We start from the raw sequence: 18477 nt of genomic DNA on the forward strand, positions 1-18477 counted from the left end.
AAGGCATGTGTAAAACAAATATTACAAATATCTGGGCGAGGAGGAAAAGGCTGTGTCAATAAAGTTGAAAATCCTGTCGTTATTGTCTTGCCTGTCAGTTTGATGGGTTACTCACAGAAGTTTGTGGCTGATAATTTCACCTGTTGCTCAACCTCAACACCTCACTGTTTTAAAAGTATATAAGTCTTTATCAGACTCTTGTCAATCAGAAGCGAAGCACAAGAGTGTAAGAAACAACTCACAACATGAGGAGGATTCACTGCCAGCTGTGTTTTATTGCAAGCCTGATGCTTGTTATTGACGCAGGACCGATTGCACAGCCCGTTAATGATTATGGCATTGCAAAGGTTTGGGGTTTATATATGTGTGTGTATGTATATATATATATATATATATATATATATATATATATATATATATATATATATATATATATATATATATATATATATATATTTGCTTGTTTTGTCTTTGGTCATAGGCCTAATTCTTCCAACAATTATTTTTGTATTCTTTAGAATTACCTGAAGAGCTTCTACAATCTGAAATATATCACTCCTGTTGCTGAAGGCAAACAGCCGGAGGAAAATCAAAAATTGATAGAGATGCAGAAGTTTTTTGGGCTCAATGTCACTGGAACGCTGGACATAGAAACACTGGAGGTGATGAAGAAGCCCCGCTGTGGAGTTCCAGATGTGGCTGCGTACTCCACGTTTGGAGGCAGACCTAAATGGCAGACCAACAAGCTCACTTACAGGTCTAATATCAGTTCTCTTGGTGTCACAGAAAAAAGATGCAGATACAGACTATGGGCCTTTTCCACAGGATTGAGAACTACACTCCTGACATTCCTGTAAGAGAGGTTGATGATTCCATCAAAAGGGCCCTGCAAGTGTGGGCAGATGTCACTCCTCTGAGATTCACCCGTATCTACAGCAGCACAGCTGACATCATGATCTCCTTTGCTACAAAAGGTAGGTTTCATCTATCCATTTATTTGTTCACATTTAATTATGTGCTTTTTTTTTTTTGATGAATTATTTTAACTAAATTTAAACTTGATAATATTTTGGATTCTAACTCACTGTTGTTGTAATAATAATATATGAAACATTGTTCAGTAAAATTATCATGGAAGGGATATGAAAATTTGACTGACAGTGAATCAATTTGATTCAAGAATTTTGCAAATTTATAAAACTCCTAAAAGTAAAACTAGCTAACCCTTTCCTACAGATCATGGTGATGGCAACCCATTTGATGGACCACAAGGCACTTTGGCTCATGCTTTTGCTCCCTCACCTGGAATTGGTGGAGATGCACATTTCGATGATGATGAGTTTTTTACCTTCCGCTCATCAGGAGGTAATTTTTTTTTGTTTTCAGAGCTTTGACTTTGGCACCACTTTGATTTCATGTAACAAAGTGTCAATTAAACTTTTTAATTTGTACCTAAACTGTTCTACTTGATTCCTCAGCAAGTTATATCCTGTTCTTGGTGGCCGCCCATGAATTTGGTCACTCTTTGGGTCTTTCTCATTCCAACAATCCTGGTGCTCTGATGTTTCCCACATACAGCTTCACTGATCCGGATCATTTCTCTCTGCACTCTGATGACATTAGAGGGATTCAGTCAATCTGTAAGCATATGATCTATAAGTGTACATCTATAATCTTTGAGTCAAATATATTCAATTGTTTGTTTACTATGTGGTATTCCCATCAGATCCACCTGTTCAAACGACTACTAGAGCTGTTCAAATGACTACTAGAGCTTGTAACTTTAACATGATCTTGGATGCAGTTACAACTTTTAGGGGAGAAACAATGTTCTTCAAGGATAGGTAATACACAAAAAACATAACTTCATGAATAGAAAGTTCAAAAGAACAGCATTTATCTGAAATACAAAGCTTCTGTAGCATTATACACTACCGTTCAAAAGTTTGGGGTCAGTAAGAATTTTTATTTTTATTTTTTTGAAAAGAAATTAAAGAAATGAATACTTTTATTCAGCAAGGATGCATTAAATCAATCAAAAGTGGCAGTAAAGACATTTATAATGTTACAAAAGATTAGATTTCAGATAAACACTGTTCTTTTGAACTTTCTATTCATCAAACAATCCTGAAAAAAAATATTGTACACAAATATTTTGTACAATTGTACACATTAAATGTTTCTTGAGCAGCAGATCAGCATATTAGAATGATTTCTGAAGGATCATGTGACACTGAAGACTGGAGTAATGATGCTGAAAATTCAGCTTTGCCATCACAGGAATAAATTACTTTGTGAAATATATTCAAATAGAAAACAGTTATTTTAAATTGTAATAATATTTCACAATATTACTGTTTTTTACTGTATTTTTAATTAAATAAATGTAGCCTTGGTGAGCAGACGAAACTTCTTTTAAAAACATTAAAAATCTTAGTGGTTCCAAACTTTTGGACTGTACTGTATATATATATATATATATATATATATATATATATATATATATATATACAGTGGGTACGGAAAGTATTCAGACCCCCTCAAATTTTTCAATCTTTGTTATATTGCAGCCATTTGCTAAAATCATTTAAGTTCATTTTTTTTCCTCATTAATGTACACACAGCACCCCATATTGACAGAAAAACACAGAATTGTTTAAATTTTTGCAAATTTATTAAAAAAGAAAAACTGAAATATCACATGGTCCTAAGTATTCAGACCCTTTGCTGTGACACTCATATATTTAACTCAGGTGCTGTCCATTTCTTCTGATCATCCTTGAGATGGTTCTACACATTCATTTGAGTCCAGCTGTGTTTGATTATACTGATTGGACTTGATTAGGAAAGCCACACACCTGTCTATATAAGACCTTACAGCTCACAGTGCATGTCAGAGCAAATGAGAATCATGAGGTCAAAGGAACTGCCTGAAGAGCTCAGAGACAGAATTGTGGCAAGGCACAGATCTGGCCAAGGTTACAAAAAAAATTCTGCTGGACTTAAGATTCCTAAGAGCACAGTGGCCTCCATAATCCTTAAATGGAAGACGTTTGGGACGACCAGAACCCTTCCTAAAGCTGGCCGTCTGGCCAAACTGCGCTATCGGGGGAGAAGAGCCTTGGTGAGAGAAGTAAAGAAGAACCCAAAAGATCACTGTGGCTGAGCTCCAGAGATGCAGTTGGGAGATGGGAGAAAGTTGTAGAAAGTCAACCATCACTGCAGCCCTCCACCAGTCGGGGCTTTATGGCAGAGTGGCCAGACGGTAGCATCTCCTCAGTGCAAGACACATGAAAGCCCGCATGGAGTTTGCTAAAAAAAACACCTGAAGGACTCCAAGATGGTGAGAAATAAGATTCTCTGGTCTGATGAGACCAAGATAGAACTTTGTGGCCTTAATTCTAAGCGGTATGTGTGGAGAAAACCAGGCACTGCTCATCACCTGTCCAACACAGTCCCAACAGTGAAGCATGGTGGTGGCAGCATCATGCTGTGGGGTGTTTTTCAGCTGCAGGGACAGGACGACTGGTTGCAATCGAGGGAAAGATGAATGCGGCCAAGTACAGGGATATCCTGAATGAAAACCTTCTCCAGAGTGCTCAGGACCTCAGACTGGGCCGAAGGTTTACCTTCCAACAAAACAATGACCCTAAGCACACATGTAACCCAGGTTACTGAGAGCCCTGTTAATGTAAAATAGAAAAGGGAATAAAAACCATAACACTCGTGAATCTGTAAATCAGCACTTTATTTTAATAACATTTGTGAAATAGAAAATAGGAAAATGCATAAATTCAAAAAGAAATAAAACTAATTAGAAAAATTATTCAAATAAAACAAAGTGAAATTTGGTCCAATGAGGAGAGCGAGGAGTTAGCCCCGCCCTATGATCGGAGCTGTGCGAGAGAGACTACGAGCGAGAACGCGCGAATGCAAGAGAGAGAAGCAGTAGTTACGACACGGTCCTGAAAAAGAAGAAGAAAACAGAATTAGAACATATAAATCAGCAGTTGTGTTAAGAAAAATAACAGATTTTGAGAGAAGAAATTAGTGATGGGCAGATCGAGGCTTCGTGAAACACTGAAGCAGTTGAAGCAAATGTGCCGTAATGATTCGAGGCTTCGAAACAATCTGACACCCGTCTCCACGGTGACCCCTAGTGGTCAGAACAGTGTAAATGCAACAAAACTCAGGCCAAACATGCATTAAAAATACCCTTTAACAAATGTATTGCAAAATTTAAAGTACAAAATCAATTAAATGGAATTAACTAATCATCTAATAAGATTAAATATAGTGTCTGTATAATATGTGTCTTTTTATCAATTTTAAAGGCTTGTTTCTCTGTTCCATGGCTCAAGCTAAACAGGCCAATAAGAGATAAATAACTACCATTATTCATTTTAATTATTCTAATGTATAATTAAAACATCTACAAATGTATAAAACTGATCGGAGATCAGGTAAAACCATGGGGTAAAGCCCTAGACACTTGTTCAATAGTTCTCAATGAATCTGTATGATTCATGGGTTCACTTTATCATCGCCCTCTACCGGTGAACCATTGAAATTTCGAACTGTTTTGAAACGTTTCGAAACAGTGATGACGTAACGAAGCCTCGTTTACTAAAATCACGTGACTTTAGCAGTTTGATACACGCTCTGAATCACTGATTCGAAACAAATGGATTCATGAAGCTTCGGAGCTTCATGAAGCATCGGAGCTTCATGAAGCAGTGTTTTGAAATCGGCCATCACTAGAAGAAATGTGAATTGATCATCGTCAGTCGATTATCACGGTTGATGCTAGCGCAAACTGTTATATACAAATCCGCCGCGAACTCTATGGGCGCCGCCATCTTGCCTGCCGCCATTACTGCGTGCCTGCGAAGTGTGACGGTGTGACCAGGGTGTGACATTGCCGGTGCCCTCTAATGACATTTCAATTAAAGTTCATCCTGCTCATTAAAGAAAATGTCTGGTGAAAGGGAACATGGGTAGATGATGTCAGGCAGTGGCCAAAACTTACCGATAAAGGTAATTTATTGACAACATAATGTAATAATGTAAAAATGTAATGTAATGTAATTAAGAAGTGTATTAATTGATGACAACAATAAAACCGAACGCTGTCATTACTAGCTGTGTTGCTAATATGTTCACAAGCTTAAGTTTCAAATAATTATTAGGCCATCCTTAAAAATATTCTTGTTTGCCATAACCCGACCGACCCTGTCAATTTAGGACCGACCCAATTAATTATTTTTTCCCCTTTTAGTCCGACCGACTTGCCGATTGTAATTGCGTTAAGACCCACGGATTTTTTTTTTTACTCTTCAAACAGCTAATACAAATGCAATAAAATGTGAGACACACACAATTGACGCTTTTCACACGCTCTCATGCCACACATCCATTTTCTCACGCACAGAAAAATCGCGAAGTAAAGAGGACACAGACCGACAGACTAGACAGAGCAGGTTACTTATGATAGAAAAAAATCTCAGCTCTCAGATTCTGTCAATTTTATTACGAAATTCAAACAATAAATACCGTTTTGGTGCTTGTAAATGTGACATGCTAGAAAAACAGATTAAAAAATATTACAACACCAAACGACGTATAATGTTATGTTCTTGTAAACATGTTTTTCAAAATGGATTTATGTATTCACACTTACCTTCGTCTGAGGTAAATCTCTCAGAAATGACCGAGCTGTCAGCTAGCAGCCCCTCACACAGAACCTGTTTTGGCTGATATGTGTACTGTATTACATCTTTATTATATTTTTACTTATATCATTAAATAAAGTTGTTATTATAATAAAAAATGCATTATATTTAAATTGTTATTTTTAAATAATACTGCCAGCTGATAGGGCTCTCTGTATGTTTACAGCATTAAGTTAGGTGAGTTTTTTTTTTCTTGAGAAAAATTAATGCCTACCTTGTGTAGCCTAGCTAATATTTACCCAAATGAGTCAATATTAAATCAAATCACAATAATAATTAAATAATAATAATTGAATAAAAATAATAAAAAAGTGTAGCTTACCAGAAATTGTAGCCTACCATGTAAACATTGTAACATGTCACTAAACCTAATAAAATTCAGCTTAGTTACTAAAATGTTTTGACAATCACAATACACTTAATGTGATGCAATAAATTTTTTTTTTTTTTTTTTTTTTTACATTTTTTACGACCTACCGACCATTTTTTATTTTTTTTGGCTGTTATGGCAAACCAAAATATTTTTAAGGATGGCCTTAGCCACGACCAGTTGTAGCAATAAAATACATGTTCTTACAGGTATTCAAGATTATTTTATTAATCATCTGGCATGCGATGAGCCATCTCGGTTACGTGTTTCATCCACTTTTGACGCACATCTTGGTCCTCCGCTCGACCAGGAACTCTGTGCAATCCGTATGGCCGTAAACATGGGCAGTCAATGTGCAACAAAGCTTCGTGGATTACACAAACGGTTTTATTCCAGGCCTGTAGTTTTGTGCTGTTGTTAAAACAACCAACCACACAACACGCTCTGCCCGGCATCACTGGACAGCATAGGTACTAAAAAAACTATATACGGTAGCTAACATCTGCTACAGCCTACGGGACCAACACGCTACTTCTGCTACTTCCTTAGCAGCAAGGCACGCAGTAATGGCGGCGCTGCTTTACTTCCGTGTTTCGCCGGATTTGTCTATAGAGGAGAGAGAAACTTCCGGAGGTTGGAGTTTTGCCTGTCTGGAAACTTCATAACTAGAAAAGTAGAATTCTCTTGGTGAGTAAAGTAATTAAATCCTCAGTTAAACAGGTAGTTTTGTATAAATGTTCTGTAAATGGTGTTTAACCATCAAATGCGGTTGTATTATGTGCAGTAATATATATAAAAGATGTATAAAAGCTAATTCTCTGTTAAAAAACGGGAGGAATATCGAGTGAATGTGTTAAATAACTAATGTTCAGATTTAAAAGTTACTTTAAGCAGTTACAAGTGTTATTTTAATGGGTTTTTGTCGTGTATTCGAGCTATGAGAAATGGCTGATCGTGACGCACATGCGATACGGGCAGATGAGGCCTAACTTAAGTGCGTCATTTGAAAAAATGCTCTTTGCATGTTTATGCAAATTTCAATGTGTTAATGTTAAATATGTTGAAATCTTGTTTATTCGCAGATTAACTGCTGTAATGATGTATATCTTGAACGGAATGTCTAATTGTATTTTTGGCCTTGTATTTTGCAAGGTTGGGTTTTTTTTTTTTCCTTCCCATCTCTGTCCTTCTTTTCCCTATCTTTTTTTTTTCATCATCTCTTGAGTCGGGTGCAGCATATTTTCTGGAATCGGACGATCGTCGAAGAAGACTTTGAACTTGAACTGTCCCTGCATTGCACTAGAAAGAGCATGCGAGCAGGAACTGGCGAGCCAATGCTCATATAAGGATCGAGCTACGTGAATCAAAAAAGTGATAGGATTGTGCACACGCTTTTCCTTCGTTTTTCTGACTGAACTGTGTTGCTCAGAACTAAATTGCGGAAGACGGATCTCGTGTAAGCAGCACTGAACCGAGTTAAAGTTTGGTGAAACCCTAATCCACATTGGGACTCTTATTGTGAGCATTAAGGTTTATCCATTGTAATTTCTTTTTCCTTTTTGATTTTCCTTTTTTTTTTTTTTTTTTTTTTTTCCCTCTCTCTTCTCCCCTCTACTGATTTTATACTCTCAAATTCCACTGTCAAATTATTTGTTTTTATTATTTTATTTTTGTTGTTGTTTTTTCTGAAGAACAAGAGTGAAAAAGGTATTTAAAAGTGTCATTGGAAGAATTGTGTCCAGTCAAATTCAAAGTTATTATCTATATTAAATAAGCCAATTAGAAACAAATTGAATAAATAGGTGAAAATAAATTTTATATTATTATATATATCTATATTCCATATTAGCAGAATAAGAGTCTGTTAGCTTTATTAGGTTGAATCTAAATAGGTTTAAAGAGATAAACAAATAATTAATAAGATAGAAAAATAAATAAATAGAAAATTTAAATAAGGGTTATAAGAAGAAATACATTTATTTAATTTACTCTTTTCATTTATTTCATCCTCCATTACCCCCCTTTGGTCACTATATCCATTTTTTTTTGTTTTGTTTCTTGGTTTTGATGATGTATTGAATCTCTGACATTATTATTATTTATTTATTTTTATTTTTTTCCCTTTTATTATTGCATTATTGACATCCTTTAATACATCTTACCTGTTTCTGATGCAGCCAGTGTTGTCGTCATTTCCTTCTACCCTTATTGCTAACACAGTCTCTTGAGCGAGTCTGATCTTCTGGTCGCTGGTCCAAATTTAGAACTGGTGTATTCCTTTTCCGCTCATTTCCGTTATTTACTGTTTGAGAGGGAGGGTCGCACTTGCGCCGCGACGCGGCGTTACACACAGCTAAAATAACGAAGGAGTGGCTTCACAACAGCTCCGTGACTGTTCTTGAATGGCCCAGCCAGAGCCCTGACTTAAACCCAATTGAGCATCTCTGGAGAGACCTAAAAATGGCTGTCCACCAACGTTTACCATCCAACCTGACAGAACTGGAGAGGATCTGCAAGGAGGAATGGCAGAGGATCCCTAAATCCAGGTGTGAAAAAACTTGTTGCATCTTTCCCAAAAAGACTCATGGCTGTATTAGATCAAAAGGGTGCTTCTACTAAATACTGAGCAAAGGGTCTGAATACTTAGGACCATGTGATATTTCTAAATCTGCAATTAATAAATCTGCAAAAATGTCAACAATTCTGTGTTTTTCTGTCAATATGGGGTGCTGTGTGTACATTGAGGGAAAAAAAATGAACTTGAATGATTTTAGCAAATGGCTGTAATATAACAAAGAGTGAAAAATTTAAGGGGGTCTGAATAACTTTTGTACCCACTGTACATATATACAATTTAAATGGATTGACTTAATGTGTCTCTGTGCAGCTTTTTCTGGCATCGTTCACCAAGCAGAAGTGTGTCTCAACTTCAGATCAAGAGTTTCTGGCCCAATGCCCCAGATAATATAGATGCTGCTTATGAGGATCCAGTGCAAGATAAAGTTTTCTTTTTCAAAGGTATCTTTCTCAAACAATCTGATAACTACAAATTTCATTTTCAATCTCTGTATCCATGCTCAGAAAAAAACTCTCATTGTGGCCTTTATTTATTTATAGGAAGACAAGTCTGGGCTTTTAATGGAAACAATGTTGAGCCGGGCTATCCCAAGACTCTCAGCAGCTTTGGTCTGCCACCATCTGTGACAAAAGTTAGTGCTGCCGTCCACAACAAAAACTCAGGAAAAACACTGCTCTTCTTTGACATATATTACTATAGGTGGGTCAAATGCTGTATCATAAACAAAAGCATTACAATTTGCTCTGAAAAGCTGTCAGAAGGTAAAATTTCCCCTTTTTTGGTAGCTATGATGAGAAGATGAAGAAGATGGACAAAGGGAATCCCAAGCGACTGAAAGATGGATTTCCAGAGGTGACTGCAGGGGTTACAGCAGCCCATCTATTCAATGGCAGGTGTTTCTAACTTCCTCTTCTACAAATCTGTAACAATTCAAAGACTCAATACTGGCATGAATGTACAATTTCATAAAGTTCACTGACTTCTTTTCTTCCAGGGAACATTTATCTCTTCAGTGGGACAAAGGTGTATGAGTTTAGCAGCAGCAGGAATCTCCACTGTGTGCTGAATAATAATTACTTCCTTCCCTGTTAGTCACATTTCCCCAAAATAAGAAATGAATGGAACTTAACAACAGTACTTACTTAAATGCATTTTTTTTTTTAAAAACAGTTAAAATGAACTAATTGTTTATTGTATTTCTGGATTCTGCTGATCAAAATTGTCACTGGACTTCTATTTTACTATTGTTAACATTTAAAAGAATGTGTATAATGTTTAATGTTAATGACTATTTTCAAATAAATGAAAGTGCCTAATTCAATTGAAGAGCATGTGAAGTTATTTTTAGCAGGGACATACATTTAACATTAACATCTCTGACCCTTTCAGAATCAGACAATAGTGTAACCCAGACTAATTAGGGGTTAAATAAATATATTAATATAAATGTATGAGGTTTAGAAAAGTAAATAATTGAAGATTGGCAATATTAATGAATACTTAAGATAAAATAAATTATGTGATAAAAATAATTTGTAATATTTAAACAAATTATAGTTTCATCCAATCAGAGTTCTGTTGCTATGGACCGCCCACTTGCTGACACGGCAGATTGCGCAAGACCTGAGAAGGGAGAAGACGGGAAAGAAATTCGTTAAATTTAGCTATCAAGAAATTAAAAAATAACTGAGTTAAACTTTGAAAATAGTGTTCAAATCTCTTCAAGTCAGTTGAAAGAGGAGGATATTGAGTGGATTCAGTTGTTATTTTACTCCTGTGACGATCGATGGGTGAATTACATCGTTGTATTACTGGGAAGTGAATATCTGGATGTGGTGAGTTCAATTCATGCATGTATGCTGAGTTTAATGTTTAAATAAGAAAACAAAACTTATTTTGTAAAGAAAACAGTTGTTTATTTTGTTTATTATGGTCATATATGTGATTTATGTTGTATTTTTGTATATTATGATACAAATTCGTAACGCTGTTCATTTGTTCTCATGTGGTGTCATTCTTTTTCACGTGCACGCTTCACGTGCATGTCGCGGTAATACACACGTGCCTGAAAAGAGATGGATATTTATTAGCAATGTAATATTGTAAAACATTGAAATTATTACTTTATATGTTAATGTATTGATATGTGGAGATACTTACCTGATGTGATGCTATTGTTGACTAAATGCAGTCATGCATTTCTGACCTTTTAAACAGGTCAGGTTTTTTTTTTTTCCTGAGGGGAGATTGATTTTCTTTGATGGCGAGCCAACCTATTCGGACACTGGAAAAAAGAAGAAAGAAGATTCATCCTATAGGACCAGGAGAGTATCGTGATTTCATTTTTTTTTCCCTTGCTCAAGGTAAAACTAGAGCCTGTGTTTTCTCCATATGGGACTGAAAACTGTCTGAGATAAATAGAAGAAGGAACTGATATCAGTTATTGAACATTTGGAAATTGAACTGATCGTCGACGTGTGCGTGATATCACAAAATGGTTGTCATTCTATCGTTTTCTATTGTATTCATACTATTCTAGTGTGAAACCAACAGTGATTTGCTCTAAGTGAATTGTGCTTTTATTTCTTTTTGTTGAATTTATGTAACTTACTTTGAATTGTTTTTCATTTATTTTATTGTTTGATTTCAAAAAGGGGAAAGGCCGGCATTTAAGGGAACACTTGTAAAAAAAATCTATATACTTACCTTAATTGTGGTCTCCTGTCGTTCCTTCAGCAATTACCCTCTACCTCCATAGTCGAACATACAAATCTTCTGATTTTCTTAATTGGTCCATAAAAGTGAAGAAATAAATTATAAGTAATATAACCCGTTACAATAGCAAACCAATATAACCAATATATTATATTATAATTTATGTTATTAGACTTTGTAAAAACTGACAGATCAAATAATCTAAACCCCCAACAATAAAGCAAATCACAGCACTTGTTGCTATTGATATAGTATGGTGTGTCTGAGGAATGGACGACTACATGTCGTGTCACCAGAGATGTCAAAAGTACACTTTTACAGTTTACTTTTTTCAGTAATTTTCTTGTACCTGTCACTTTTTCGTCTGAATGTCTACTTTTATGAACAGAACGTCACCTTGTTGGAAAACAACAACCTCATTGTATGCCCTTAAGTGGAAGCTTTTTGCCTCTTGTAGGCAACGTGACCTAGACCCAGTTCATTGCCCTGTAGGTTCAGTACTGGAGTTCCTGCAAAGTCGTTTTTTGAAGAGGGCAGCCCCTGCCACTCTTAAGGTTTATGTGGAAGCCTTATCTGCTAAGCATGTGCCCATGGGAGGTGCTTCTATTTGACATCACCCCCTGGTTTCCCATTTCAGACAGGGATCAGGACGGCTTAGGCCTTTCCATCCTGTGCGAATTCCTTCATGGGATTTATCTATCGCCCTTGAAGGTCTAGCAGGCCATCCATTTAAGCCACTGGAGTCAGTGTCAGAGAAGTTTTTGACCCTGAAGACAGTTGTTTAGGTGGCTCTATCCTCTCTTAAGACAATAGGGGATCTGCAGGCTCTTTCAATCAGCCCTTCTTGTATAGACTTTGCCCCAGGGCTGGTGAAAGTTTTTCTGCGACCTAGGCCTGGGTATGTTCCTAAGGTTGCATCAAAAACGCAAAATGCGGGCAGTGGAATAGGGAAAAAGTGCAAGGTCTCGAGACTCGTTTTTTAAAAGTTGAACTGATTTGAACTTGAGTGTCGTGTTTTTAGAACGCCGTGTCATGCGCCAGATGCTGCAAAAGACGCAAGATGCAAGCGCAACAGTATACATGTCCGTCTATCGCCTATTTACATAGAAAAACAATGAAAAAGTAGCACATTGGAATGGAAAAACGCGTTCTGTGTGAACGGCCCCATAGTTTTTCATTAATGACATCATCATTGACTAGTCGACGTTGACTTGACTTTAATTACATAAATGGCGACTTTAAAAAATCTGAAGTTGTTCAACCCCTAGCATCAACCCCATTTCGCTCCCAGCAGGTGGTCTTGGAGGCTTTTCCCCTCTTGATTTGGGGACTGAGAATGACATATCACTTCTTGGTCTATGCCTGGTGAGGGCTTTGAAGATCTACGTTGACCACACATTTCAGTGGTAATTGGCAGATCCACAATCCATCTGGCCAAATGTTTGTATGTTTTGGCAGCAAAAACAAAGGAGCTGCCGTCACCAAACAGAATGTCTCATTGGGTGATTGAGGCTATTTCTGCGGCCTATAAGGCGCATGGCACGGCTTCACCAGGTGTGCACGCTCATTCCACCAGAGGAATGTCTTTTTCTCAGGCTCTTTTTAAAAGCTCTTCGTTGGAAGATATCTGGGTTGTGGCAGGATGGTCCTCTCTGAACACCTTTATCAAGTTCTACACTGAAGACGACTCCCGGCTCCCAGGTTTGTTTTATCTACTTGAGCGGACACTTTCCTTGGTCTTCCAGCTATCTTCAGGTACATGAAGGCGTTATGGTATATTGTTCCCATAGCGACAGTACGCAGCATTGAGGGAACCCATGAAAGGGAACATCTTGGTTACGTATGTAACCTTGGTTCTCTGAATAGGGAACAGTGGTGGAAAAAGTACTAAACAATTGTACTTAAATAAATGTATTGCTATTAAGAAATAATTTAGAGTACAAGTAGAAGTACTGAAAAATAATATGACTCAAGTAAGAGTAAATAAGTAGTTTGCTGAAAAGCTACTCAAGTTACTACATAACAAAGAACTTTAGTATTATTTTTCTATTTTTGTATTAAACCTCTGGCAAAATCACACCATTACACTCAAACCCATGTTCGCACTGCTGCTGAGCCAGAAAGAGCAGTTGTCATGTACAGTTTAGGTATCAAACAGCTTCAAAAACAGTGTTTTCAACCACTCAGTATCATCATTTCTGTGTTACAAATATTCATTTATCTCAGAAGTACTAGGGAAAAAAGTTTATAGTTTGGATATAAAAACTACAGTTGTGAGCAAAATAGAGCAAAAACACATTTTGAATGCAACTTGTATCGATTACATTGTTACACCACTAGGTGGTGACAAATGACTGTAAAATGTATATATTGAACATTTGAAATTGAATGATCTATTCTGTTTTCCCTCAATGCTTTTTTCCTGCATATGATCCCATTAGGGTCCATTCTCAGGAAATAGGACATTTCGTTTCACTGTTATGCAGATGACACACAAATGTATCTGCCACTGAAACGGAAAGATGCCAGACCTTTAAAACCTCTGTTTGACTGCCTCAAAGACATTAAAGATTGGATGGCCCTACGTTTTTTACATTTTAATGAGAGCAAGACTGAAATCATGATATTTGATTCGAACTGTACTAATAAGGCCTCTAACACTGATTTAGGCCCTTTGCTTCCCTATGTTCACTGTTAAAAATCTGGGTGTAATAATGGATATGGATTTTAAACTTGACAAACAAATAAACTCTGTAGTCAAGTTTTTAGCAGTTAAGGCTTTTATCTAAAGTTAAGCCTTTTTTGTCATTTAATGATTTTGAAAGTCTTAAACATGTTTTTATTTCATCTCGTTTATTGTAATGCCCTCTATGTTGGTGTCAACCAGGCCTCCCTCTCACGCGTGCAGTTAGTGCAGAATTCTGCAGCTTGACTTTTAACACAAACGCGTAAATGGGAATATATTTTCCCCATATTGGCTTCCCTACATTGGCTTCACCATTATAAACTTTGGAAGAGTAAGGATATTATTTAATATATCTCAGATTGTGTTTGTCTGAAAGAAAATAGTCATATACACCTAGGATGGCTTGAAGGTGAGTAAATCATGGGATAATTTTCATTTTTGGGTGAACTATCCTTTTAATGCACACTGCAGTAAGCTAGATCAATATTAGGCATGGTAAAACATGGTACCCTCTGTCAGCAGGGTTGGGGAGTAACGAAATACATGTAACGACGTTACGTATTTAAAATACAAAATTTGAGTAACTGTATTTCGTTACAGTTACATTTTAAATAGATGGTAATCAAATTACGGTTACATTCAAAAAGTATTTTAGATTTGAATTTTTATGTCATTTATTTCATTTAATAGACTATTAACGTAAGCTGTTTGAGGATTTTTAACCAACGAGCCAATGTTGATGATTCTCCGACTCTGTCTGCTTAAAAAAACGCGCGCGCAGCCTGTTCAGATATCAGCAACCTGCAGAGTCAGACATGAGATTGATTGCACGCAAAAAATGGACAGGGAAACGGAATAATGCATTTCTCTAGTGGAAATTCAAAGACTTTTTACTTATAAACATGAAAAAGCATGTACAGTAACATCATAGTGCAATGTAAGCTATGTCTACTGCAACAAAACTTCTATCGGCTTCAAAGGATTCAACATCTAATCTGAAAAAGCATCTTGAGGTAGGCCTAAGCTGTTCTTGGTCTTTGAAAATGTTACTTTCCTTATTTACTCCTTATTTTCCTATTTACTCGTACGTTGAGCTTTATATGGTTATCATTAGCCTACATTTAATATTTAAGAATTTATTAGTTCTTTGAAATATAACATAATCCTCATAGAATTAACATCCACATGCGTTAAATAATGTTTTATAAAGCCAATATCTTGGTGTACTTTACAGACAAACTTTAAATCTTAATCATTCTTTCCAAATGTTTAGGTATATGGCGCGTGCGCGAGTTCCACTGGTCATTAAAGGTGCTAAAAAGGATCTTTTTGTCAACTGAGAAACCAAAGACTGATAGTGAGTTTTTGAAATGAGCGCATGCGCATGCGGGAATGCCTCCCAAAACTCGTGCACGGGTATTGAAACACGAGTGTTTACCACCAGCATTCGCTGTGTCGTGTTAGTGGATTCATTATGTCGGACTCACCGCAGGTAATTTATAATCTGCAGTTGTTACTCCTGTCTCCTGACAAAAACATTGCACGCGGCGCCTGTAGACTGTGAAAAGTTACTGGAGCGTGCAGCCGCTCACGTCTCGCACAAGGAACGTCATGGCAGTGATTGACAAGCCAGAGGGCCAATCGTTTGAATACGGACACAAAGAGGAGAACAGACGCACCAGCAGAGAAAATACTGCACCATGCACAAGCTCACTGTTCACCAAATATAGGAAGAATAATATAAATATTAAATTGGGGTTGATATGAATGTATCTCTGAAGGGAACTGTCTGCAGAAATGTTTTGATGGCTTTTCCTCTTATCTTCAGCGCAGCGCTGCATTGTGTATAGCTGTAACCATAGAAACGCTATATCACTGCTGTTCCATAAGTGCCACCTACTGTCAGAGATTGAATCTGCATTTCATTCAGTCCGTCTGCTGATTTTGTTTTATGTAGCATAATTTCACAAAGCTAAAGTCAGAGCAGGCTGTTTTTGCTGTTAATCTTGAAATTATACAATAATTTAAATGAAAAACAACTGATCAAGGTATTTTTCTCAAGATGGCGCCTGTGTGCTGGGCCTGCCGTCTATCGCTCTTGTGGTTGCTTGTCTGGTTGTCTGCTCTATTTTTAAACTGTTACACGCTTTTAACTTACGACCGCCAAACACTTTTGGATATCCGCAACTCGGTTGCGACCTCATTTACAAACTCTTACACTTTAGATGTGGACTGCTCCTTTAACAAGACAGATGAGTCGTTCACATCAGCTGTCCCGGGACATATCCGCCGGTGGCCCCTCAGCATCCCGCGGAGAAAGCGAAGGAGGAAATGAGGAAACCGCGGAGGATACATCATGAAGCTAAAGGCTCACTTGCGGGCTGGTTTTCTCTCGGATCCTTCCCACGAATTGCTTAATGGCGGTTCTACTACCTGGCGCCCGCGGGACGTGGCATACCGGTGGCTTCGTCATGTTCTCCCCGTGCAACCGAGCCGTTTTTCGTTCCGATCTCTTCCGTATCGGCCTCGGCTCCAGACGTCGGGGAGTGACTCATAGAAATCTGCGCACGCTGAAAAGAGCGTTATAGCCTACAGCATTTCACTGAACTGATTGGCAATATTGCCACAAATTACGACTGCTTCCTATTGGTGGGGGACTTTAATATCCATGTCTGCTGTCCGTCTAACCCCTTATCACATGAGTTTCTTAATATTATCAATGCTTTTAATCTCTCCCAGTGGATCAGTGACTTTACACATATTTTGGGTCATACGTTGGATCTTGTACTCTCATATGGGTTTGATGTGACTGATGTTGTGCTCTCAGATTTTATGATTTCTGACCATAAGCCTATATTATTCACACTATCTCTTCCAGAGCTCTCTCATTCTTCTAATACAACTGTAAGTCTCTCTCGTTTCTACTCTCCTAATTTTAGCACAAATTTCAACTTGTGTTTTGCTGAATGTTGCTCACAATTGAACTTGGATCAACCATTATCTGACTTGGATGCTGATCAACATCTGAGCCTCCTGAACTCCTGATCTGTTACCAATCCTTCTGTTAACACCTTGCCTGTTGCATCTGATGCTCTCTGTGAAAACTTCTTGAGATACTTTAGTGACAAAATTACGAACTTAAGACTTGGTGTCTGTCCCACCTTAACGTTAGCCAATTCTCCAATCATGTCACCTGCCTCTGCATTTTTGGATGCTTTTGAACCCATCAATCTCCAGGAATTGAAGGAGGTGATTGACAATCTTAAACCCTCATTTTGTCCTAGTGATATTATTCACCCCAAATTTTTTAAATTAATTATTGATTCGATTGGGCCTGGTCTGTTATCTCTTGTTAATAAGTGTCTCCAAACTGGCTCTGTTCCTGCTGACCTTAAAGTCGCTACAGTCACTCCTCTGCTCAAGAAGCCTTCACTGGACCCCACTGTCCTAAAAAAATTTCGTCCAATTTCTGTTTTGCCTTTTATTTCAAAAGTTTTAGAGAAAATTGTGCTGAATCAACTTCAACACTTTATGACTAGCAATTCTATTTATGAGGTTTTTCAGTCTGGTTTTAAGTCTGCTCACAGCACTGAGTCCGCCCTTTTGAGAGTGTTAAATGACATCTACATCTCCACTGACTCTGGGGACTCTGTGGTTCTTATTCTTTTAGATTTATCAGCTGCTTTTGATACCATAGACCACTCCTTACTATTATCTAGACTAGAGTCTTGGGTAGGTCTAAAAGCAAACGCTCTGAAATGGTTTCATTCATACCTATCTGACAGAAAGTTTTTAGTGAAGCATGGGTAATTTTTCCTCTTCCCCTGCTCCTTTGAACTGTGGCCTTCCACAAGGCTCTATTTTAGCTCCGTCTCTATTCTCTCTGTACATGCTCCCTTTGGGCTCTATTCTACGAAAGCATGGTGTGTTCTTTCATTTCTACGCAGATGACACTCAAATCTATCTTCCAGTCAAGAGAAACAATTCCACTGCGATCTCCTCTCTTCTCCAATGTTTAGAGGAGGTCAAACTATGGCTAGCCCAAAACTTCCTCTTCTTAAACGAGGACAAGTCCCAATGAGATCTCTCAGTGTATAAGCCCTGAGCTAGAAAGTTTATCCGCTTTTAGATCGACACGGGTGCAGTATTATTATTGACCAGCATTTAAAATTTGACAGACATATCTCCTCTGTTATTGGATCCAGTTTTTATCAGCTTCGTTTACTGTCTAAAATTAAAAACCTTCTCACCCCAAAAACTCTCGAAATGGCTGTTCATGCATTTGTTACGTCACGTCTAGATTACTGTAATTCCTTATATTGCGGTATATCTAAATCTCAAATTGCACGACTTCAGCTAGTCCAAAATGCTGCCGCCAGACTTCTTTTGAATGACT

The 18477-nt window shown here is 37.4% G+C and overlaps 1 protein-coding gene and 2 long non-coding RNA genes across 3 annotated transcripts; 1 reads left to right on the forward strand and 2 right to left on the reverse strand.

Moving 5' to 3' along the window:
- Nucleotides 1–522: 522 nt before the first annotated feature.
- LOC125262262 (collagenase 3-like) lies at nt 523–15474 on the forward strand. Its single transcript, XM_048180935.1, has 10 exons — nt 523–757; nt 826–974; nt 1237–1365; nt 1479–1640; nt 1727–1844; nt 8990–9120; nt 9220–9379; nt 9466–9569; nt 9675–10515; nt 10898–15474. Exons 1-9 carry the CDS (start codon nt 606–608, stop codon nt 9770–9772), a joined length of 1203 nt encoding a protein of 400 aa, XP_048036892.1. The 5' UTR covers nt 523–605; the 3' UTR covers nt 9773–10515; nt 10898–15474.
- LOC125262264 lies at nt 3824–6566 on the reverse strand. The gene is made up of 2 exons (XR_007183537.1): nt 6310–6566; nt 3824–3965 (listed from the first exon to the last, which is right to left on the reverse strand). It is a non-coding gene; the product is annotated as an uncharacterized LOC125262264 (long non-coding RNA).
- LOC125262263 lies at nt 10615–11482 on the reverse strand. The gene is made up of 3 exons (XR_007183536.1): nt 11387–11482; nt 10841–10964; nt 10615–10745 (listed from the first exon to the last, which is right to left on the reverse strand). It is a non-coding gene; the product is annotated as an uncharacterized LOC125262263 (long non-coding RNA).
- Nucleotides 15475–18477: the final 3003 nt, after the last annotated feature.

Source organism: Megalobrama amblycephala, linkage group LG2 (genome assembly GCF_018812025.1).
Source record: "Megalobrama amblycephala isolate DHTTF-2021 linkage group LG2, ASM1881202v1, whole genome shotgun sequence".
NCBI classification, from domain to species: Eukaryota; Metazoa; Chordata; class Actinopteri; order Cypriniformes; family Xenocyprididae; genus Megalobrama; species Megalobrama amblycephala.